Source organism: Microcaecilia unicolor, chromosome 2, assembly GCF_901765095.1.
Source record: "Microcaecilia unicolor chromosome 2, aMicUni1.1, whole genome shotgun sequence".
NCBI lineage: Eukaryota > Metazoa > Chordata > Amphibia > Gymnophiona > Siphonopidae > Microcaecilia > Microcaecilia unicolor.
This window is the reverse complement of record NC_044032.1, coordinates 432,816,858-432,840,885: the sequence shown is the minus strand read 5'-3', so window position 1 is coordinate 432,840,885 and position 24,028 is coordinate 432,816,858. Positions and strand designations below refer to the sequence as shown.

At 44.5% G+C, this 24,028-nt stretch overlaps 1 protein-coding gene across 1 annotated transcript in view; it reads left to right on the top strand.

Moving 5' to 3' along the window:
* Positions 1-2,220: 2,220 nt before the first annotated feature.
* Positions 2,221-24,028, top strand: part of COL25A1 (collagen type XXV alpha 1 chain) — a 61,463-nt gene continuing 39,655 nt past the window's right edge. The window contains exons 1-5 of the mRNA XM_030192159.1: positions 2,221-2,310; positions 2,409-2,453; positions 10,343-10,423; positions 14,515-14,577; positions 15,126-15,176. Coding sequence (XP_030048019.1) covers positions 2,221-2,310; positions 2,409-2,453; positions 10,343-10,423; positions 14,515-14,577; positions 15,126-15,176 — 330 coding nt within the window. The remainder of the gene's footprint in view (positions 2,311-2,408; positions 2,454-10,342; positions 10,424-14,514; positions 14,578-15,125; positions 15,177-24,028) is intronic.

The following is a 24,028-nucleotide window of genomic DNA, read 5'->3' as shown; positions in this document are numbered from 1 at the left end:
CCTCCTGCTGATCCCAACTTTCCAGGCCAACAGAAGGAGAAGACAGTAGTGAAGCCTCAGGTTGCTTCCTTCCCCTCTGCTGCTAGGGTTCTTAATCATGCATTGAACTCAAGGAGGTTTGATAACAGGGGATGGCATGATGTCACAAGACTGAAACCGGTCTCCACCCACTTCAAGGAGGTTTTAATTCTCCCCAATGCATCTGCCACCATCATGGTACATCCAAAACAATTACATTGATAGGGTGACAAGCTCCGTCTATTGGCTTCAGCCTACATAGGACTAGATTCTATATATGACGCCTGAAAATTCTGTGCGTAAAAAAAATACACTAGGCGTATTCCCCTAATGTACACCTAAATTTTATAGAATAGGCTTAAATTTCCACATGGTTTATAGAATATGCTGCGCACCTGTTCATATGACTAAATGTAGTTATGGTCAATTGTGCCAAATAAAACCTGGTGTAAATCCCGACACCTAAATTAGGCGCGGAGCAGTTGTATTCTATAACAATGCGCATAGATTTTAGAAACAACAACAGCCTGCCCATTCCAGGCTCACTTTTCAATTATGTGATTTAGAATTTGGGTGCACTAGGTTACAGAATACGTTTAGACAGTAGTGCGTGTAAATTCTAATTAATGCCAATTAGTGCTGATAATTGCTTGTTGACATCCAATTATCAGCGCTGATGAGCTTGTTAACTAATTAAGCTATATGCATTGTTCTGGGATATGTTTTGATTTCCGTGCAGAAATCTTGGCGTGATATATAGAATCTGGGGGACAATGGGCCAGATAGGCCCATGCCATCTCCTGTTATCAAACAACCTAGATTTAACTGCAGAGTGCTATGCTGTGCTTCACAGTTCAAACCTGCAATAGAGGGAGAAGGATGGAACCTAAGACACAGTTGTACTCTTTCTTTTGTCAGCCCTTATTAGCCCATAACTTCCCTCTCTCTCCTTATTGCCCCTTATTTCTCTCTCAGATCTATGAGCCTACCTCCTTCTCTCTTCTTTTTCTTCCCCCATGAGATCTTGGCTAACTCTGTCCCGGGGGCGTAGCTACATGGGGGGGCCATGGGGGCCTGGGCCCCTGCAAATTTCGTCTGGGCCCCTGGTTTGGCTGGTGGGGGTCCCCAACCTCTGCCTGCCGAAACCTTCTTCAGCGCTGGTTGGGGCCCCACGCCAGCAAAGGTATTTGTGGAGAGGCAAGGAGGACAGGCAGGCAGGCAAGGAGACGGCGGCGGTGGGGGGGGGGGGGGCAGGCGGCGGGGCGGCACTCAAAATGTGCCCCCAACCTCGGGCTCTGGCTCCCTCCCCTCCCGCCTGCCCACCCACCTGCCTCGCCAACAAATACCTTTGCTGGCAGAGGTCCCCAACTCCTGCCAGTCGAAGCCTTCTTCAGCGCCGGTCTCTCCGGCGTAGCCACGTTCGCTGCCCTGCTCTTCTTTCTTCTTGCTCCTCCTGTGCACGCTGATGCTCTGCATCAAGAAGAAAGAAGAGCAGAGCAGCAAACGTGGAGAGACCGGCACTGAAGAAGGTATTTTTTGGCAAGGCGGGTGGGCAGGCGAGGAGGCGAGGCCAGGCAGGCAGGCAGGTCAGGAGGCGGTGGGGGCGGGGCGGGCGGTGGGGTGGCACTCAAAATGTGCCCCCAATCTTGGACTCTGGCCCCCTCTCACCGTAAGGTCTGGCTAAGCCCCTGCTCTGTCCCTAGTTCTGTCTCTCTCTGCAACCCCTCCAGCCTACTCCTGTGCTCCATCCTCTTCCCAGTTTTCTTTCTTGCCCAATCGCCATGCCCCCTCTCCTTCCCTCATACCCTCAGCTCCAAGATCCTCTCTCCCTCTCTGTCTTCTCCTCCTCCCTCCTTCACTCATCCCTATAATTTTCTGCCCATTTCCTTTCCCCTACTCTTTACCCATGCCTGAGAAACTCAAATCATGAAACACCTAAAAAGAAACAAAACAAATTATGCAAACACACAAAGAAGTTTGGAAAACTACTTTACTTTGTGTTACGTAAAATTTACATTTCCATTATTTAGGAGAGTAGTTATCGAAGTGGGCTGCTATTAAAATGTGTTATTTTACCACTAATGAGCTATTTTACCACAGGTTCCATTTTATGCTATGAGACCTAAAATTAGTAATAACTGGGAATAACAGTAAAACAACACATCTTAATGGTGGCCCACATTGATAACTTCCTGCCGTACTATGCTAAACAATAAACGCTTATACAGATACATGATAGAAATGTCACAGAATTTGAGATCTCTGCTGCAGAAATTTTCCAGCCAAGGTGCTGTAGGATACCGAGGACTGTGCCCTTAACCAACATAATATATTTGAACTGATTGCTTTCTAAATTAGTAACCAGAATGCCATGAATCTTGTTATTACAGGGTGAAGCAGGATCTGTAGGACCTCCAGGAGCAGATGGGGAGCAGGTACGTGGGGAGCATCATTTGCGGCCTTTTGGTCCAATAACTCTTTTGGGGTTGTGCAGTATATTGCTCGTTTAAGTATGGTTTCTCATCTGCTTACAGGATTCATTGTGCTAGGACTCAATTAATGAGAACAGGCTATACGCTACTGGGTATATTTGGTAGCAAATTAATTGATCTCCCATAAATCAACAACATTCCTAATCTATTCTCCCAGTCGTGACATTTGAACTAGACACATTTAATTTCACAGAAGCCTTTGGCTCTCCTGCACACTGCTCAGATGTTGATTAAATACTGCAAACAGGCACCAGATAGTGATTAGTGTACTCTTTTACACAAATGAAGAATTCATCTTGACTGACTAGAAAGCACTTTAAAACACTTTAAACATCGTCAGCTGTACTATTTCTTGTATTGGAGGTCTGCGGGCAGTTCCCATAGAGGATTGTTGCAAGGCAAAACTATATAGCAGGACAGAGCAAAGATCTGGCGAAGCAGTAGATAGGGCTCCTGAAACAAAGGCTAGATCTGCACTGGAGTTTGTGGAGCAGAAGTAAGTGACCCCTGTGTATCACAAATCAGTCTCCCAGAGACCCATTTTTCAGCAGCAGCACTGACCTTGCATTGGCCACAGTGTTTTAAAAAAAAAAATGCATACATTCATAAGTATTGCCTTACTGGGACAGACCGAAGGTCCATCAAAGCCCAGCATCCTGTTTCCAACAGTGGCTAATCCAGGTCACAAGTACCTGGTAAGATCCCAAAACAGTACAATGCATTTTATGCTGCTTATCCTACTACTGCTTATCATTTCTATAGCGCTACAAGGCATGCGCAGCGCTGTACACCATACATGAAGAGACAGTCCCTGCTCAAAGAGCTTATTATCCTAGAAATAAGCAGTGGATTTTCCCCAAGTCCATTTTAATAATGGTGTATGGACTTTTCCTTTAGGAAGCCATCCAAACCTTTTTTAAACCCCACAAAGCTAACTGCTTTTACTAAATTCTCTGGCAACGAATTCCAGAGTTTAATTACACGATGAGTGAAGAAACATTTTCTCGGATTAGTTTTAAATGTACTACTTTGTAGTTTTATTGCAGTACCACAATCACCTATCCATATAGCAACACTGAACACAGCTGTAAGGCAATCCCACCACTGGCTATTCATATACTCCCCGATATTCAGCCAGGGGCAGTAAGCATTTTTAAAGGTGCCTAGTCCCGGCACCAGCATTAACTATCTGCGTATGGCCGACCGCTGGAAGTTATCATGGTAGTGGCTGATATTCGGACCGGTGTTTGGATAGGACCCTAGATAATGTTAAGCCAGCCTTTATGCTGGTCTAACTTTAACCAGGAAAATATGAAACAAGGAGCAGATCATATAAAAAGGTAGTCTTTAATAAAGTAAAATGCTCCCAGGTTAACAATCATCTGTGCCTGACATGGCTGTGTTAGGGACAGAATAAACTAGAAACAGCAATACAAAAATAATACATTCACTAACTTAAAAAAATCTCACAAACATTTACATAAAAACACAGTAAAAACATAGAGGAACTTAGTCTTAAAAAAAACGGTAGTGACTGGGGGAGGGGAAATAGAGAGGCTTACCCAGCTGGTGTATACCAATGGCGTAGCTACATGCGGCCTGGGGGGCCTGGGCCCCCCGTAGATTTGGCCCTGGACCCCCCTGCCAACGACAACGTGCAGGACATCAGAAACAGAAGGAAGCCTTTTGCGAGGAGGACCTCGGCTGGTGGAGGGTTGGGTTCCCCGCCAGCAAAGGTAGGCGACGGCGGGTTGGCGGCGGGAGGGGGGGTCGAGCGGGTCATCGGCAGGGGGGGGGCAAAGTTGTTGGTGGTGGGGTCGACAATGACTGGCGGGCGGGCAGTGTCGGCGGCAATGGCGGGGGGGGGGTGCCGGCACCGGGGGGGGGGGCTAAAATGTGCCCCCTCACCTCGGGCTGTGGACCCCCCTCTCGCCGAAATCTGGCTATGCCCCTGGTGTATACAGCACACTTCACCTAGTCTAGTCCCACAAAGTCATATGATATAGGCACTGTTAAACAAAAATTAAAAACTACAGGCCGTTTACTAAGCCGCGATGTAAGCGTCCACTAACAAGAGACACCCATAGGAATATAATGGCTATCTCTATCATTAGCATGCGCTAATTTTTAGCACATGTTAAAAAGTTAGCATGCCTACAGTGCGGCATAGTAAACAGGGCCCTACATGTCTTAAAACCTATAACTGCTCAAAGACCATCTTAAAAACAAAAAAATAAGACTCAAAAAGGAGGCAAACTTGTATGGTCTTGTACCTGCCAGGGGCGTAGCTGCGGGTGGGCCTGGATGGGCCTAGGCCCGCCCAGTTTGGGTTCAGGCCCATCCAGAGAAGACTCCCAACACCTCCGTCACCGACGTGTCTCCTCACACCCTCTCCCACCCCCACCGTAGCGCTTCTCTTTAGCGCTATCGGCGCTGCCTCCTCACCTCACAGCCTCCGTTTTCCACCCCGCGGCAGCGCTTGCAATTTGCTATCGTCGGCGCGCTGCCACAGCTGACAGACGCAGCGTGACGTCCTACTCCGGGACCTTCCCTCTGCCACGTGCATTCCGCCCTGCGTAAATAGGAAGTTGAATTAGCGCGGCAGAGGGAAGGCCCCGGAGCAGGACGTCGTGCCGCGTCTCTCAGCTGTGTCAGGCAGCGCCGACGATAGTAAATTGCAAGCGCTGCAGCGGGGGTAGGACACGGAGACTGTGAGGTGAGGAGGCACTGGACTTGCAGGGGGGAGGTTGCATGGAATGGGAGACGGAGAGGTGCTGGATTTGCAGGGGGGAAGGGGAGAGGAGCTGCATATGCGGGCGGGGGGTTGGCAGGAAAAGGGAGGTGAGGTGCTGGACATGTAGAAGGGGGACTGGGATAGGTGCTGGATATGCAGGGGATTGGGGATGGCTGAAGGGAAAGGAGAGAGATGTGGACCATATGGGGAGTAAGGTAGAGGTCCAGCATGGAATGGGGTAGGGACAGAGCATGGGTGCCCACCCATCCAACCTGCTGGCCCACCCAAAAATTGCTTTCTGGCTACGCCACTGGTACCTGCAGGCTTGTAGATCAGTGTTAAAACAAACTTGCTATGACAACCTAGTTTATAGGATGTCATGCATGCATAATTGCAGTAAAAGAACCAAAAACTTCTCTAAAGCCATTGGAGAACAAAAATGTGGGTTAAAAACAATATAAACCTGATGAAAAATGTAAAAGCAACAGTGCCAGTATCATAAAATAGATCCATTTTGAAACTGAAAAGTTCTGAAACCATTGAAAATAAAACGCTGAACATTTCAATCAAAAACTACTCAAAATTCAACTTAAGATGTTCTAAAATCCATAACTATTGAAATCGCTAAGCAATTTCTTCAAAACGTCCTTAAAAATGTAATAAAATGTTTCCTGAAATTGCTTAGCAATTTTTGATAGTTATGGATTAAAGTGCAGCCTTACTTTAAAATTTTATTAAGCTGATGTTTTTAAAAGCAAATTAAGTGGAGAAGGACACAGTGGCAGAAAAAGCTTCCAGATGTGTTGAAAGACCATACTCTTTATTTATATAATCCAAATGGAGCTCAACTTGGCTAAGTTTCGACATTTAAGCCTCTGTCACATAATCCCCCACCCCATAATATTGAGCCCATGGTGGTCAATGTTTTTTTCATGGGTAAAATAAATCTAGGTGTAAAGCAGCAATATCCAATTAAATAGTCAGCACTGACTGATTATGCTATCTAGTTAGTGGTGATATTAAGACAGCTCGAATTCCACCCACTGATGCTCAGACTCCACCCACTGACTGTCCTGGCACTATCAGGACAATGCTGAGAGGGCCAGAGGAAATATTCAGTGACATTGTCCAGTTAATGCTGCTGAATATGTATCCCTACAAGGATAAATGCCTTTGAGTATCAACCCCAAAGTCAATAAGAAAACCAAAGCAAAAACTCTACTCAATAACACCTTAAACTGAGAAAGAGAGCATAGGCAGCTCAGAAAAGTAAACAAATAGAAAAAAGTTGCATAACTGTGACCTATAGTAAACAACACAGACGTTTGAGTAAAAGGGCATTAAAAGTCAACATAATCCTCCATAAACTTAAATAACATCTCCAAAGATTTCTTAAATGCTGGATACAGCACTGCACACATAGGGCCCGATATTCAGCTAGCAATGATTAATAATTTGCTGACCACTGCCAGTGTTATCCCTGGAAATTCAATGCTGGGTCATGTCCGGGCTCCAGCATTGAATTTATGGGTATACGGAGCTAGCGAAAACATGGCCAGTTAAGTACAATATGTAATACTGCATAAATATAAGACTGACTTTTATGTGGTCCTATTTATGCGGTTATCTTAGCTGATTAAGTGCTGAAAATTGGTACTTAACCAGCTATGTAACTGACTCCACCCCCTGAGTGCTCCCAAAATAGCCAGTTTCGCGTTGGGTGCTAAACAGACATTTTCAGTGGCACTATCCGGTTAAGTGCTGCTGAATAAGACCAGTTAGACCCAAACAAGCGATTTAACTGGTCAGGAGCCGAATCTGGCTGGTTAAATCACTTTGAATATCAACCCCATAGTTAATGGTGCTAAATATATACAGAGACCACTGACTGTAAGTGGTTACACTCATTGCAGTTATATTCAGTAACTAAACATATAATTGAGTGGTTTAATTTAGAAGAGCCTTTTGCTGGCCCAAATTAAACCATAACTATTTGGATGGTGGCGTGGAGGGGCATAATCGAACGGGCCGCCCAGGTTTTCCTGAGGACGTTCTCGCAGGACGTCCTTGCGAAGGGGCGGGGAAACCCTTATAATTGAAACAAGATGGGCTGCCATCTTTCGTTTAGATAATACGGTCGGGGACGCCCAAATCTCAACATTTAGTTTGACCTTAGAAATGGTCGTCCCCAGTTTTGGGCGATAATGGAAACCGAGGACGTCCATCTCATAAACAACCAAATCCAAGCTCTTTGGTCATGGGAGGAGCCAGCATTCGTAGTGCACTGGTCTCCCTGACATGCCAGGACACCAACTGAGCACCCTAGGGGGCATTGCAGTGGACTTCAGAAATTGCTCCCAGGTGCATAGCTCCCTTACCTTGGGTGCTGAGCCCCCCAAAACCCACTACCCACAACTGTACAACAGTACCATAGCCTTAAGGGGTGAAGGGGGGAACCTAGATGTGGGTACAGTGGGTTTGTGGTGGGCTTTGAAGGGCTCACATTTACCACCACAAGTGTAACAGGTGGGGAAGGGTGGGCCTGGGTCCGTCTGCCTGAAGTGCACTGCACCCACTAAAACTGCTCCAGGGACCTGCATACTGCTGTCAGGGAGCTGGGTATGACATTTGAGGCTGGCATAGAGGCTGGCAAAAAATATTTTTAAAGTTTTTTTTTAGGGTGGGAGGGGGTTAGTGACCACTGGGGGAGTAAGGGGAGGTCATCCCCGATTCCCTCTGGTGGTCATCTGGTCAGTTTGGGCACCTTTTGAGGCTTGGTCGCAAGAAAAAATGGACCAAGTAAAGTTGGCCAAGTGCTCGTCAGGGACGCCCTTCTTTTTTCCATTATCGGCTGAGGACGCCCATGTGTTAAGCACGCCCCAGTCCTGCCTTTGCTATGCTTCCGACACGCCCCCATGAACTTTGGTCATCCCCGAGATGGAAAGCATTTGAGGGCGCCCAAAATCGGCTTTCGATTATGCCGATTTGGGTGACCCTGGGAGAAGGACGCCCATCTCCCGTTTTGTGTCGAAAGATGGGCGCCCTTCTCTTTCGAAAATGAGCCCATTAATATCACTCACTAGGGTTAAATTTTGCAGTCACCATATTAGATGGTGTTTGTTGCCTTGGGCAGGAGTGAGTGGGCATTGCTCCTGCCCCCAACATACCCCCACTGGACCACCAGGGATTGAGATAAGCCCAGGGGGGCCTACAGGGAACGGGGTTCAGAAGGGGCAGCCGTGGAGAGATGGACTAGAAGGGGGGCCTTGGATCGTTGAGGGGGTCTTAAATCATGGTGGGGTGGAGCTGTCATTGCCAAACCTCTCATTGAAAAACAAACCCTGCCCTTTTTCATTTGCCAATGACAGGAAACAACAGAGGAAATATCATTTGACATTTTCTCTCTCATTGTTAAGGAGTGCCCATCTCTAATACCAGGTTACGCTAGTATTCTATAAAGGAAACCAGGACCTAGGTTCCATGGTAGGATAGGCTTCTACCACCCACCCTTGGGGAGCTTAAATGGAGGCACCCAGTTCTAGAATTGCCCCAATAGTGCTGCTGAAAATCAATGAGTAAGAGAGTTATCTGTTTTCCTGGAGCTGCTAAATGTTTTGTTTCCATCAAAAAATATACCCACAGAGAAAGCAGGGCACAAATCTCTATGAGTAATTTTTTCATAAGGCAATAAATAAAATGAACGACCAGCATATATTTGCTTTCCTTATTGTGCCAATCCCCAGGGGTAAGAACTGCCCTGCAGAATTTGATTAGGTACTTTATTAAAAATGGCAATCAGTTACAAGTGAACTCAGGATTTTTATAAGCCCTTGTCTGCTTTTAAAACTCTATTAGTTATATGGGACATGATATTCCAATGATAACTTTGAGAGTTACGCTCCTAAATCAGCTTCTTTGAAAATGCCCGGTTAAAACCTACTGCAAGGGCAGACTGACCATTGTTGCAATTGAGCAGCGTCATTCTCCGCTAGCTTCCATCTAATTTAATTATTTCTTTTTTTTTTTTTTTTTCGAAAATGACCTTCTTTCCTATTCGGATTTTGGACGTTTTGTGCAAAACATCCAAAGTCAGACTTAGACGTCATATCAAAAATGCCCCTCCATATATTATAAATACAGACACTTCACAATATGCTTGGGACTGGAAAGGATCTATGTTTTTATTGAGATTACACCAAAATCAACATTTTTTGTATGGTAAGTTCCTGGGGCAATGCTCTTTTCCTGCTTTGCATCTATTCTTAGAGGAGAAGCTATGGGGATTTCTGTGGATCCAAAATATATGTTTAAATTCACAGTTTGATGGTCCAGTGTGCAGTGTTAGGGGTTGTTATATTTATATTAGATTTCTTAGGCTTCATATTTAAACTTCTACTTCAAAAGTATATACCTGTTTTGTTAATACAGCGTATTAAGGTGTTTTTATTTATTATATGTACCATTGTAGCAATTATTTTGCAGGATACTGAGATGTGTGTTGACATGTTGACCAGACTCAACTCTACTATAATGGCAAAGTTTAAGTTATGGGATTTTAAATGTCAGTGTTTCCAAAGGGTTCCTTTTACAAAGCTGCGATACTGATTCCCACGTGGCAAATGCGATGAAGCTCATGTGAATTGAATGGGCTTTGTCACATTTTCCACGCCAAGAATCACTACCATGGCTTTGTAAAAGGTGCCCACAGTTTCCATAAGTGTGTATGGGGTTTATGTTTGGTGCAAGATATACTGTTTACTTAGAAATCTGTCAAGTACATGCTAAGATATTATTTAGGAATATAGCAAACACTACTCACACCTATATGCCTAGTGCCCCCTCATGTTAAGTCCAGGCTTTCCCGCCAAAATGTCAAGTCTGTCTATGCCACTGCCACACAGTAAGGCCATTTTCTACCATGGTTTAGTAAAGGATCCCCTTAGTTTCGCAGAAAAAATTGTGTGATTTTAAGAGTCTAACTTAAGAGCCTAAATGTAGGAGCTCAACTTTTTTGAATATCTGGCCAGTGAAGTTTAAAAACACTTGGATTCCCTTTTTGATTGTAATTCATTCCATTCTCAAAAACTGTGTTTTTTAGGGTCCTAAAGGTTCAAAAGGTGACAGGGGTGAATCAGGAATACCGGGAGAAAAAGGTGGAATTGGGCTTCCTGGGTTACCAGTAAGTATGTAAAAATTAATGAGAGTTTTTATGGTTATCGTTATTAATATTAGCTATATATATATATGCTGCGCGTCTTATCTTCCGCCTAGACCGATATGCTCATATCACCCCTCTCCTCAAGTCACTTCACTGGCTTCCGATCAGGTACCGCATACAGTTCAAGCTTCTCCTACTAACCTACAAATGCACTCAATCTGCAGCCCCTCACTACCTCTCTACCCTCATCTCCCCTTACGCTCCTACCCGTAACCTCCGCTCACAGGACAAATCCCTCCTCTCAGTACCCTTCTCCACCACCGCCAACTCCAGACTCCACCCTTTCTGCCTCGCCTCACCCTGTGCTTGGAATAAACTCCCTGAGCCCATACGCCAAGCCCCCTCCCTACCCATCTTCAAATCCTTGCTCAAAGCCCACCTCTTCAATGTCGCTTTCGGCACCTAACCATTATACCTCTATCCAGGAAACCTAGACTGCCTCAATCTTGATTTACTGCACTTTTTGTCCTTTAGATTGTAAGCTCCTTTGAGCATGGACTATCCTTCTTTGTTAATTGTACAGCGCTGCGCAACCCTGATAGCGCTTTAGAAATGTTAAATAGTAGTAGTAGTAGTAGAGATATGTTGCAAAAGCCAGTATGGAACAGAATAAAGTATTGCACTCAATACATTAGACAAATACTTTCAGTATATATTTACCACTTAATATTTAAACTTCATGGCTAGCAATTCTTTTTTAAATACTGACTACAGCATTTAAATAAAATCCAGATATGTAGTCCTGTTAACTGATTAATGGCCAGTGTTGAATATATGAATACTGTCCAGATACCAGCGGCACTGAGTCTACTATTTTATTTATTTATTTTTTGGGATTTATTAACCTAAGGCAGTGTACAGTTTAAAATAAAACTTACAATTTTATTAACAGCGTAACAATAGTAAATGACCAAGTATAAACATAAATACAATAAATGAGGTAAACTTGAAAACAGCAAATTGAATCATGAAACAGGATCAAAAATATACACATTTAACAACACTGAAATTCGAAAAAACAGAGATATAATACGATGTCAGCATAATACCAATGAAATATCTAATAAGTGCACATTAGAACATTCAAATAACATTGCTATGATACTAATGCTTTTCTACAATACAGCCTACCATATAGCTGAGGGGCCAAGTACAGACATATAGATGGGAACAAGATGGGTGGTACAGAGTCAGTTGGGATAAATAGATGGGTGGCTAAACTGAAGGCAAGTTCTTTGTACAGTTAAACAAGATATAAGGAACTGATCTAAGTTACAGTGTGTGTAGCAAGCTAGTACAGGTGCAGAATGAGTGGATAGTCAGATCACTGGGAGAAGAGCCAGGCTGTCACCTGCTTCCTGAAGTAGAGGTAGTCTCAAGTTATACGTATCCAGATAGCTCACTGGATAAAGTTAGGACAGTATTTTGGGTGGCCTGACTTCATCCGGATAGTTTTCCGATTAATGGACTGAATATTGCCACTAAACAGATATCTGGTAACTCCACCCTAGCTCTGCACTCGGACTGACTTGTCTCTACCCAAATAGTGCCAAGGCAGGCTGTGAGGATATCCATATAGTGCTGCTCAATATCCAGGCCAATGCACTTATCCAGTTAGCAGTTGTAGGTAACTGAATAATTAGTGTTGATTATTGACCTCTTATTGTCCATGTTGTTCTATGGTTATGCAAGTACACTTACTAGGAAACAAAAGGATCAATATTCAAAGTAATTTAACCACCAGAAACCGCTCCTGACCAGTTTGATCACATGCTCGGGGCTAACTGCTAATTTTCAGTGGCACTTAACCAGTTAGTGCCACTGAAAATAACTAGTTAACACTGAACTCAAACCCAGCTATTTTGGGGGCATCAGGGGGGTAGTCGGAACTTGGCCAGTTAAGTGTTAAAATTCAGCTCTTAACCAGCCAGGTTAACTGCATAAATTGAATATACATAACATAAGAGTAGCCATACTGGGTCAGACCAATGGTCCATCTAGCCCAGTATCCTGTTTCCAACAGTGGCCAAGCCAGGTCACAAGTACCTGACAGAAACCAATTGGACCACATAAAAGTCAGTTCTGTCTTTATGCAGTAACCTATAGCCAGTTAAGTGCTGAATATCGCATTTAACCATATGTTAGCTGGTTCTGGAAACCCAGAAATTCAATGCCGTGCCCAGACATGACCCAGCATTGAAGTTCTGGCTTTAATGCTGGCGGTGGTCAGCAAAATGCACTGCCAGTTGAATATTGGACCCTAAATTTTAGCTTTCCAGCACATTTCCAATTGCCCATTTCAGTTCACCAACTACCAACATCACGAGAGAAATTCCTGGGTGTAGCCTGAGCCCCAGTGAGCTCTTATTCAGTTTTTTTTTTTTTGAACAGTTGAAAGTCTTTATTCCAGTCCAGAGATAATTTCAGTGGTGCAGATCATATTTCTGTTACATTGCCAGACTTTATGTGAAGATGATTTTATGGACAGCAACAAACTGCCCTATACTTAGTTCTAGACACAGAGGTCAGTTTCTTTCCTTTCCAGTATAGTGATATTCATTGACCCCATCTGACTGCACACATTTATGAAGAACAACTGGCCAAATATTGTTAGTTATGCAAAGTAATGCATTATGGGGGGGGGGGTATTTTAATAAGCTGCAGTAACGTTTTTAGCTCGTGGTAGAAATCAGCTGGCAGTAAAAACTGAGATGCCCATTATATTCATAGTAACATAGTAAATGAAGGCAGATAAAGACCTTACGGTCCATCCAGTCTGCCCAACAAGATAAACTCATTTTACATGGTATGTGATACTTTATATGTATACCCGAGTTTGATTTGTCCTTGCCATTCTCAGGACACAGACCGTAGAAGTGTGCCCAGCACTGATCTTGTACCAAAAGTTCTGAAGCTAACGTCGAAGCCCCTTAAAATTTACACTCCAGCCCATCCATATCTATTGAGTCATGATCAGGGCATAGACCATAAAAGTCTGCCTAGCACTGGTTTTACTTCTCAATTACTGGTGTTGCCAACCACTCTCCACTAAGATTTTGTGGATCCATTCCTTCTAAACAAGATTCCTTTGTGTTTATCCCACGCATGTTTGCATTCCATTACCGTTTTCATCTCCACCACCTCCCGCAGGAGGGCATTCCATGTATCCACCATCCTTTCCATGAAAAAATACTTCCTGACATTACTCCTGAGTCTGTCCCCCTACTCCTGAGTCTGTCCCCCTTCAACCTCAATTCATGTCCTCTAGTTCTATCACCTTTCCATCTCCGGAAAAGGTTTGTTTGCGGATCAATACCTTTCAAATATTTGAACGTCTATATCATTTCACTCCTGTTTCTCCTTTCCTCCAAGGTACACATGTTCAGGTCGGCAAGTCTCTCCTCGTACGGTTTGCAACGCAAATCCCATACCATTTTTGTAGCTTTTGTTTGCATCACTTCCAGTCTTTTTACATCTTTAGCAAGATACAGCCTCCAAAACTGACCACAATATTCCAAATGGGACCTTATCCACGATTTGTAGAGGGGCATCAACACCTCCTTTCTTCTGCTGGTTATACCCCTCTCTATGCAGCCTAGCATCCTTCTGGTCTTCCTATTAGTGTCTCAGCATTTACCACCAGCTGATTTCCACCTCGAACTAAAAATGCTACTGTGGCTTAGTAAAAGACTCCCTATATGAATAATCTTTGTACATTCCAGTTCTTCACAAGATGCAGATGCAGAGTGACCAGATGAACCTTGACCAAACACCTACCTCTTTATTGATCTAAAAACCTGTTTTGAATTTTGCTATAGGTTTCTTTAGCATCAGTGATTTCATTGTAGCTACAGCTTTGGAGAGAACCAGAGTTTATAAATATTTTATTATAAGGGGCCTACCAAGAAAATCAAGAGGTAGATGACCTCTCAGAAAGAAAAACATACATTGATGGCTTGTGAATAGATTTTTCCATACGTGCTGGTTTCCACTAACCTGCACCGAATGGAACTATTATTCACACTTACTGTTTTGTCGTTGTTATTTTGTAGGGTACCAACGGCATGAAAGGAGAAAAAGGAGATCTTGGTTTGCCTGGTTCACAAGGTGCTTCTGTAAGTCTCACCATGATGCTGCCATCTGCTTATCCTTGTCCACCCACTGCACATGGAAAACTTTGTGTATTGACTCAGACCTGTCTTAAGGATAAAAGCTGCTGACGATCTTTATATGCTGAATCATAAAGGAAATCTCTGTTAGTTGTGTAGGCCCCGAAGAGTACAGATCAGAAGCGACCCCCAAGATTGCTCTACAGTGAAACTCGTTCACTTACAGTGCTTGCTGTGATTGCTGGTGAAGAGTTAAGGGAGCATTACTACATTTCCGGATCCCTTGTTATTGTAGGCTATTTTTATCCAATGAGGCATGACTATATGCAAAGGCAGTCATGGTTTAGCAGAACTGTTCAGCTTAATTTATGTTTTAATTAGATGATCTAATACTGTTTAGAAATTAAAGACATGAAGGATTCATAAGATGCAAGAACATTTCTGATGCCCTTTTAAAATCCTTCAGCCTGAATATTATTAATCTCTTCTGCAAAACAGAACAGTTAAAGTCTGTTACTTGTCTGCTTCATCTTAGAACATGTTTCTCTCTATAGATCATTGGCCCTCCTGGACCTCCTGGCCCTCATGGTCCACCAGGCCCCATGGTAAGTCTTCTGTTTTCTTGAGAACTTAATATTACAGTATTGGCGTTTACTGCAAGGAACAGCTCAACATCAGCACACACTTGTGTGCAAAACAAGAAATTTCTTAGGATAGAGCCAGGTTAGGGAGGAATTTGGATTTAGCTCACATCTTTTCAGGTGAGTTACATTCAAGTACAGTAGGCATTTTTGTCCCAGAGAGCTTACAATCCAAGTTTGTACCTGAGGCAATGGAGTAACTTGCCCAAGGTCATAAAGAGCATCACTGCGACGTGAACACTCCTTGGTTCTCAGCCCGGTGATGTAACCAAAGAATGTGGTGCACTATCCTTTAATTGATTTCTTCAAAACAATTTGACGACACGGGCTGTGTTTCGTCCAAAACACAGCCCGTGTCAAGTCGTTGGATTGTTTTGAAGAAATCAGTTAAAGGACATAAGTGCACCAGATTCTTATGTTGTGTTCACTGTTTTTTTTTTTTGTTGCTTTGTGAAGTGTGGAGCCCTGCTCTTCTGGGGGGGGGGGGGGGTAATCTTATAAAACATTTTTCTGCATAAAACATGAATGTAAACAGGATCTTATAAAATTAGATCACAACTAAAAGTACTTGTGGTGCAAGCTGGTGTGTATTTGTACAGCAGACATACTTAGGGGTGGAATCTGGGCAGAGTACAGATGGAGGCATGTGTACTTTAAAATGTCCCCCTACCATGGCACAATCTGACCTTGCTCTGCCCCGCTCCTATCCCCATTTCATACTGACCTTGCTGTGCCCCCTCCCCCCCTTCTCATCTTCAACTACTGGTAGCAGCAGCTGCTCTGCTCTACTCACTCTCTCCCCCCTTCCCTGCTGAGTTCCTGTGACAAGAAGAGGAGGAAGTGAACCGCAGCACATTGGGTCACTTCCCCCTCCTGTGCCAAAGACTCGACTGTTTATGTGAACCATACGAGCCTCCATACAGCCCCGCAGTTTGCATGAGCAGTTGGGTCTAAGCCAGCAGAGGAGGAAGAAGAAGTCTGATGTGCAGTGGTTCACTTCCTCCTCTTCTTGCTGTGTGAACTCAGCGGGGGATGGGGAGAGAGAGTGAGTAGAGCTACTGCTGCCCATCCTGCTGGGGTGAAGAAATCTGTGTGAATTCTGTTCTGCGCAATTGCACTGAATTCCTTCTGAAGTAATTAAGGCCTTAAAGACACTGGGCATCACTGCATTAGGAGCTTCATGTCACCTATTTGTGACTGTGTTATAATTCTTTTATCAAAGCAAAGGTTGGAAGGGAGCATTCATGAAATCTCTTGCCCTTGTGTAGACTAGACTAATTTATAAATGTCGAAATAATTTGGGGCATATTTCAAAAGGCAGTCTGAAAGCTTGGAAGTGCCACATTTGTAGACCTACTCTGTAAATAACCTTTAACATAATGTACCATTTCAAAGAAACTGGCTGATATAATTCAACTGGAAGCAGTCAGTGATTTTTTTTTTACACTTATTCGGGTCCCAGCTGAATATCAACTGGGACCCACATAAAGGTTTCTGCCCAGGAACCACAGCACCCTCTCCCCTTTCTGATCCCCTTCCTACCCCCCCCCCCCCCAGGAACCACAGCACACCCCTTTCTATCCCGATCCCCCTCCTACCACTCCTCAAATAAAGAAGATGGTGGGCCCAAGCTCCTCCTCCCCCCCCCCCAGGCCTACCTAGATTGTCCCTGGTAGTCTAGTGAGGCAAACGGCTCAGGGAGGTGCCTGCCATCTTTTTGGGGAGGTGGGAGGGGAATCAGGACATAAAGGGAGGTATTGTAGTTCCTGGGGGTTGGGAAGGAGGATTAGAAGGGGGGGGGGGCAGCCAGCACTTTTCTGCCATAACCTGAAGATTAACCAGGCACTGACCAATATTCAGACTGGTGCCAAGGTACCTTCAAGGCTAAAAATAGGACAGGCTTTTTGCTGTCCTAACTTTAGCAACTTGTTTAATCGGTTAATGACCTGAATATGGCCGCTAACCAGTTAAGTCCTGGCTCCTCCCAGCCTCCAGTCTGTGGTGATATCGAGTGCCTCTGTCCCGCCCACTTAAATCATTTTGAATATCAGGTGGTGTGTGAACTGGAATTCAATAAACTGTTTTTCTGATGTTCTTATTGTTTAACATTTATTTTATTTTATTTATTTTTATTTGTTACATTTGTATCCCACATTTTCCCACCTATTTGTAGGCTCAGTGTGGCTTACATGGTTACAGAAAGATGATTAAGAACTGCGGTGTTAACAGTTACAAGGTGATATTATAATTAAAATGGGAACTATTGTGGTTCGCCCACTGGGGGAACAAGTGAAAACGATAAACTGAATATTTGCGTTGCATCCATTTTAAGAAAACCCTTCTATTGAAAGATTTTCCCTTGCCAGAGGAAGTGATATTATGATGGTAGTTCTGTTGTAATTGCCAAGGGATTTTTCATTTTACAATAGAGAGATGTGGTAGCTGACGAATAAGGGCTACCTTCGAAAGCTAATCAAAAAATGTATTAAGTTAGTCTAATAAAAAAAGGTATCTTATTTTCTTTTCTCTGTTTTATTTTATTCTATTTCTATTGATTATCATTTTACAATGATCTCTGGATTCATAGATTAGCTGAAGTAACTGTCTAACTCCTATGACAGCACAGTTGTATCCAGGGGTGATTTTCTCTTTAAAAAATGAAATAGTGACCAGGTTGAATGATGACAAGGTAGCAAAGGGAGTGAGAGAGAGAATTCTGTGGTGCTAACTTTCATGCCACCAGATCTCCTACCCCCCCCCCCCCCCCCCCCCCCCCCCCCCACCGAACCTTTAAAGATAGCATCCATGTTCTCCCATAAAATTATGTTGTGCTTCTCCTCCCCGTATCTACCTTCCCCCTGAACAGAGCTATGGGTTATGTCAGACCACTTTCTGCACTCTTCAGTGGCTGTTTTGAAGGGGTCTGCCAGCTGCCATGGATCTTTTCCTCTCCACCAGCTACTTGTACCAACACTGCAGACTCTGTTGTAACTCATGGACCAATAACTCCCTGGGTACAAATCTTGTAAGGGACCAACAGCCAGGAAGTGCTGGCCAACAAGTTCTGATTATTCTCTTGAACTGCAGCAAACTCATGAGAATCAAATTTGTTACAGTTTAAAGGCATGCATTCATTAGTGCAAATTATAAAAGCTGGTGTAAAATTGATTTAATGCACATTAACCTGTAAATTAACCTGCCCACCCTCAATTTCTACAAATTAAAAAGATCTAACTTTTTTAAAGTTTGAAATGACTGATGAACATTGTGGGGAAAAAATCCAACATTTTTGAAGATGAACAAATATTTTTTTTCCTATGCGCATTCCTACCTACCACAATTCACAAAGGCTGTGGACTGGTTTTAACTCATTCAAGGGTCTAGCAGTTAGATCATAACAGGACGTGAAAATAAAAGAATCCTTATATTTACCTAACATAACACAAAAAACGTCTCCACCATAATCACACCATACTGTTCTCTTCCCGTCTCACAAAACCTTAAAATTCTTGGAGTGACTATTGATCGAAACCTTACTCTCGATACCCACGTGAAGATTACGACAAAAAAGATGTTCCACTCCATGTGGAAACTTAAAAGATTAAAACCTTTTTTCCCAAGACACATCTTCCGCACTCTGGTACAGTCAATGGTAATAAGCCATCTGGACTACTGCAACGCACTGTACGCTGGCTGCAAAGAACAGACTATCAAAAAACTCCAAACAGCCCAGAATACTGCCGCCAGACTCATATTTGGAAAAACTAAATATGAAAGCGCAAAACCCCTAAAAGAGAAACTTCACTGGCTCCCACTTAAAGAACGCATTGCATTCAAGATTTGCACGATTGTACACAAAATTATTCACACAGATGCCCCAATCTATATGCTAAACCTCGTGGACTTACCTCCCAGAAATGCCACAAGATCATCTCGCAAATTTCTCAATCTGCACTTCCCCAGCTGTAAAGGTCTAAAATACAAGCTGATGCATGCCTCTACCTTCTCCTACATGAGCACGCAGTTATGGAATGCATTACCTACAGACCTTAAAACAATCGACGAAACATACAACTTTCGCAAATCTCTGAAGATATATTACGTCAACAAGGCCTACAAAGAGAATTTACAACTCTATTAATCCTCCTCACCAACCCACCCAGCTATGAAAGTCCACCGTCTATACTTACCCGCCTAACACCTTCCTTCTTTCTTCCCTTATTTAATCTTAGCACATCACTAATTATATCTGATATCCTGTATGACAATGTCACATCAAACTATGTAAACCACATTGAGCCTGCAAATAGATGGGAAAATGTGGGATACAAATGCAATAAATAAATAAATAAACTCCTTGATTTACAAAAAAAAAACCACCAATGCCAATTGTACAGCTGTTTAATTTGTAGGTGTGTAGCATAGTAAAGAATTGGGTGCTCAGTGATATGTATCATGCTAAAAGACAGCCCCCCTCCCAATATTCAGCTGGTGACGGTCAGCGTTTTTTTTAAACGCATACCATTGCCAGCTAAATTAGCTCCTAATATTCAGTGCCAGGCCATGTCTGGGCACTAGCATTGAATATTGGGGGCTAAATGTGGGTGGACTGGGTGCCAGAACTTATGCGGGCCCAACCGATATTCAGCCGGGACTTACGTAAGAGTTATGTGGCCCATATGAATATCAAGCCAGGACCCGCATAATTTTAAAAAATATATTTTTAAAGGTTCCCCTGAGCCTCCTCCTGTCCCCCCTTGATGGTTCCCCTACTTTTCTTCCCATTCCCCAAGTCCACAGAGAGAAAGCCCCCCTCCAGAACCCCCCCCCCCAAACCCCCAACCATCCAGGTAGGCTCCCCTGGGCCTACCTGTATCCATTGTGGTCCAGTGGTGGTCGTTGGGGCCAGAAGTAAGGGGGATTCGCTCCTGCCCCCTAATGGCCACTGCTGGACCACCAGGGATACAGGTAGGCCCAGGGTCCTATTTAGATGATGGGGGGGTCTTTGTGGTCTTGGTGAGCGGGGAGGGAAGAAGGGGGCATTCTCAGGGAGCAGGAAGGGGCTCAGGGGAACCTTTTTTAATGAAAAGTTATATGGGTGCCGGCCCGATATTCAGTGCCAGCACCCGCGTAACCCCAGGCTCCTCCCCAGTGCCGCCTCAGTCATGCCCAGTGGTTAAGTGCAGGGGCGTATCTGGACTCAGGCGGTAGGGGGGGCCAGAGCCAGAGGGAGGGGGCACATTTTAGCCCCCCCCGGCGCCACCGATCCCCCCCCCCCCGCCATTTCCGGACCCCCCCCCTCGCCACCAATGACACCCTCCCCCGCTGCTGTCACTTACCTTTGCTGGCGGGGGACCCCAACCCCCCGCCAGCCGAGGTCCTCTCTTCCATGCAGGCTGCGCCGCTGCAAGTTGCAACGCTTCCTGTTCTTCTGAGTCTGACGTCCTGCACGTACAACGCGCAGGACGTCAGACTGAATTCCAAATTCTGAGTCTGACGTTCTGCACGTTGTACGTGCAGGACGTCAGACTCAGAAGAACAGGAAGCGTTGAAACTTGCATCCTGCACGGAAGAGAGGACTTCGGCTGGCGGGGGCTTGGGGTCCCCCACCAGCAAAGATCGGCGACGGGTTGGTGGCGGGCGGGCGGGAGGGAGGGGGAGGTGGAGAGGGTCTGTGGTAGGGGGGTCCAGGGCGAAATCTGCGGGGGCCCAGGCCCCTATGGCCCCACGCAGATACGCCCCTGGTTAAGTGCCATTGAATATCCCCACTTAGGCAGCATGAAGCAATTTAAACAGGCAAGAGGCTCCTGCCCCCTTGAATCACTTTGAATATTGGCCTTACACTGTCTTATGCTGGTTCAGTACAACAGATATATTTAATTTTCCTCACAGTCCTATTGTCCTGCACAATAAAATGACATGTAGGATGTATCTCTTGCATGCAGCACAAAGTTTATACAATATGCATGAACGGATTATAATAACCATAATTATATGGGCAGAGCATTACTAGTCATGGTAATGGTTATTTCGTAAATATATGTCTCAGTTCTAAACACTCCTCTGAGTGTAATGAAGGCATCCTTTCCATCTGTTTCTTTTCTTCAAGGGCATTCTACCACCTGTGAGTGTTTGTCTGTTTTACCAAATGTGTATTTCACGGAGCCTTTGTAGCAGATGATCTTAATATTTTTAATTACCATCTCATTTTTTCACATACGTGTAACCCTATGTGGTCTAGCGAGCAGCAGGTTGGCCTGCTAGGAGGCTGGCTGGCACTTTAATCCGCACATTCTGCATGCCTGTCTTAGGGGTCATTTTACAATGCTGTGATAGAAAGTGGCCTTAGTGCACCCTTAAGTAGGTCTTTCCCATGCGCTTGGGCCATTTCTACCACAGCCAGAAAATGGCCGATTTTCCATTTTCCAAATTAATGGCCACATGCTAATTTTGCTATTAGTTTGCAGCATGAACAAAATTAGCACGTGAGCCCTTACCATAAGCATTAAGGACTCACATGCTAATCCCACGCTAATCAGTTAGTGCACAGCAATGCTGATGTGCAAAGTAAAAACACCTACTCTCCACCCCAGACAGGCCCCCTCAGCCAAAAAAAGTTTTAGCACACAGGTAGCCCATATACATTTGAAACTTACCACAGGACTTCTCAGTGTTCCCTGCAGTAAGCCCTTTTAAGCTGCGGTAAGCAAGCATTAGTGCCAGTGGTGTAGCTACGTGGGGCCATTTGGCCCCCCTGCCAATGACCCTCCCACTGCCAACCCGCCGTCGCCTACCTTTGCTGGCAGGGGATCCCAACCCCCGCCAGCCGAGGTCCTCTTCTTCCGGCGCAAGGCTTTTCTGTTTCTGAGTCTGACATCCTGCACGGCTAAATTATCTCCCAATATTCAGTGTTGGGCCATGTCTGGGCACCAGCACTGAATATCATGGGATAATTTGGGGTGGGCAGGCTGCCAGAGGTTATGTGGACATGGCTGATATTCAGCCAGGGCCGCATAAGAGCTGAATATCAGGCCACTTCGGCCCGTGTAACTTTTTTTTTTTTTTTTAAAGTCCCCTCAACCCCTCCCACTCAAATGTCCCCTTTTTCCCTCCTTTCCTCCCCCCGCTTATTAAGACCCCCCATGCTCTGACTCCCCCCAATGATGAAGCTACTAGTACTGCGAGCTGCCGCAAGAGATTGCGGCATCCATTTTACCAAGTTGCTGCAAGGGCAGGAGTGAGAGAGCTGCACTCCTGCCCCCCATGACCCCGCTGGACCATCAGGGATGTAGGTAAGCCTGGAGGCATACCTTCACTGTTGGTGGGAGGCAGGGGATTGGGGGTCTTGCGGGGGGGGGGGGTGTCAATGCATGGGGGGAGGGAAGGAGGGAAAAAAGGGGACATTTGGGAGGGGGCTTGGGGGCTTTCATTCACAAAAAAGAAGTTTTGCAGGAGCCAGCTGATATTCAGAGCCGACACTCACATATCTAAGTGGCCTTATTTGAGACAGCTTTTGAGCTGTCCTAAATGAAGCCGCTTAGCTATGCGGGTGTTGTCACTGAATATTGCCAGCACCCGCATAACCTGGGGCTCCTCCTCAGTGCCGCCCCCAGTACCGCCCCTGACCTGCCCACTTTTACTTTGGGCAGTCTCCGGGGATATTCAGTGGCACTGTCCAGTTAAGTACCGCTGAATATCCCCAGTTAGGCGCCGAGGAGCTATTTAAGCGTGCAGGAGATGCTCCTGCCCACTTAAATGGCTTTGACTATCGGCCTCTATATGTTTATTTATTTATGATATTTATATCCCCCCTTATCCCAAGTTTTCTCAGGTTCAATGTGGCAAACAATTAAGAATCAAAACCAAGAGCAGGAGGAAGCCTCTACGTCAGGAAGTCCAAGCAAGGAGAAGTAGAGGCTGACCAAAAAGGCAAATCCAACACTGGAGATATTGTGAAGAACTACTTTATTGTTGCTGATAAAGGGTGACCCAAAACGGTCCGTGTTTCGGCACCACAAGATGCCTACATCAGGGGTCATGCATTGGTTTCTCAGACAACACTTTATATTCAAAGCAGTCGGGAGAACCCTACTCAAGAGGCTGTGGTGCAACCAAACTGGCCAAAGGGCATTCACAAATCAGTGGACACAATAAAGTAGTTCTTCACAATATCTCCAGTGTTGGATTTGCCTGTTTGGCCAGCCTCTACTTCTTCTTGCTTTAACAATTAAGAATAACATACAACATCAACAATTGGATATACAAATTGTAAGATAAAACATAAGGTGGTAATCAAAATACAGTTCAAAATAGATTCCAGAAGTAGAGTGACAGTTGAATAACCAGTAAGATATAAGAAGAAGAAGATCATTATAGTCCTGAATTAATACCAGAAATAATGAATTAGTTTGTGAGTTCATTGTCTGATAATGGACATTTTTTAAAGAGGAAAGCTTTTAACATTTTACGAAACCTCAGATAGTTGTTGTGCCATTTAATGGATCTGGATAAGGAGTTCCACCACGTAACGCTCTGATAAGTAAAATCAGCCGAATGAACTGATTTATATGCGACATTCTTGCAACTTGGGAAGTGAAGTGTTAGGTAGTCCCTAGCCCCAGGGATGGCGTTTTGTGAAGGAAGTTCAATGAGATGTTGCATATATTCAAGGGTTAGGCCATATAGAATTTGGAAGATGAAGGTGCAGAGTTTGAAGGTAACTCTCACTTTAATTGGAAGCCAGTGTAGTTAAAATAAAAAAAGGTGAAGCTCATTGAAAGCAACAACATTGTGGACATTAACAATAATTAGCATGT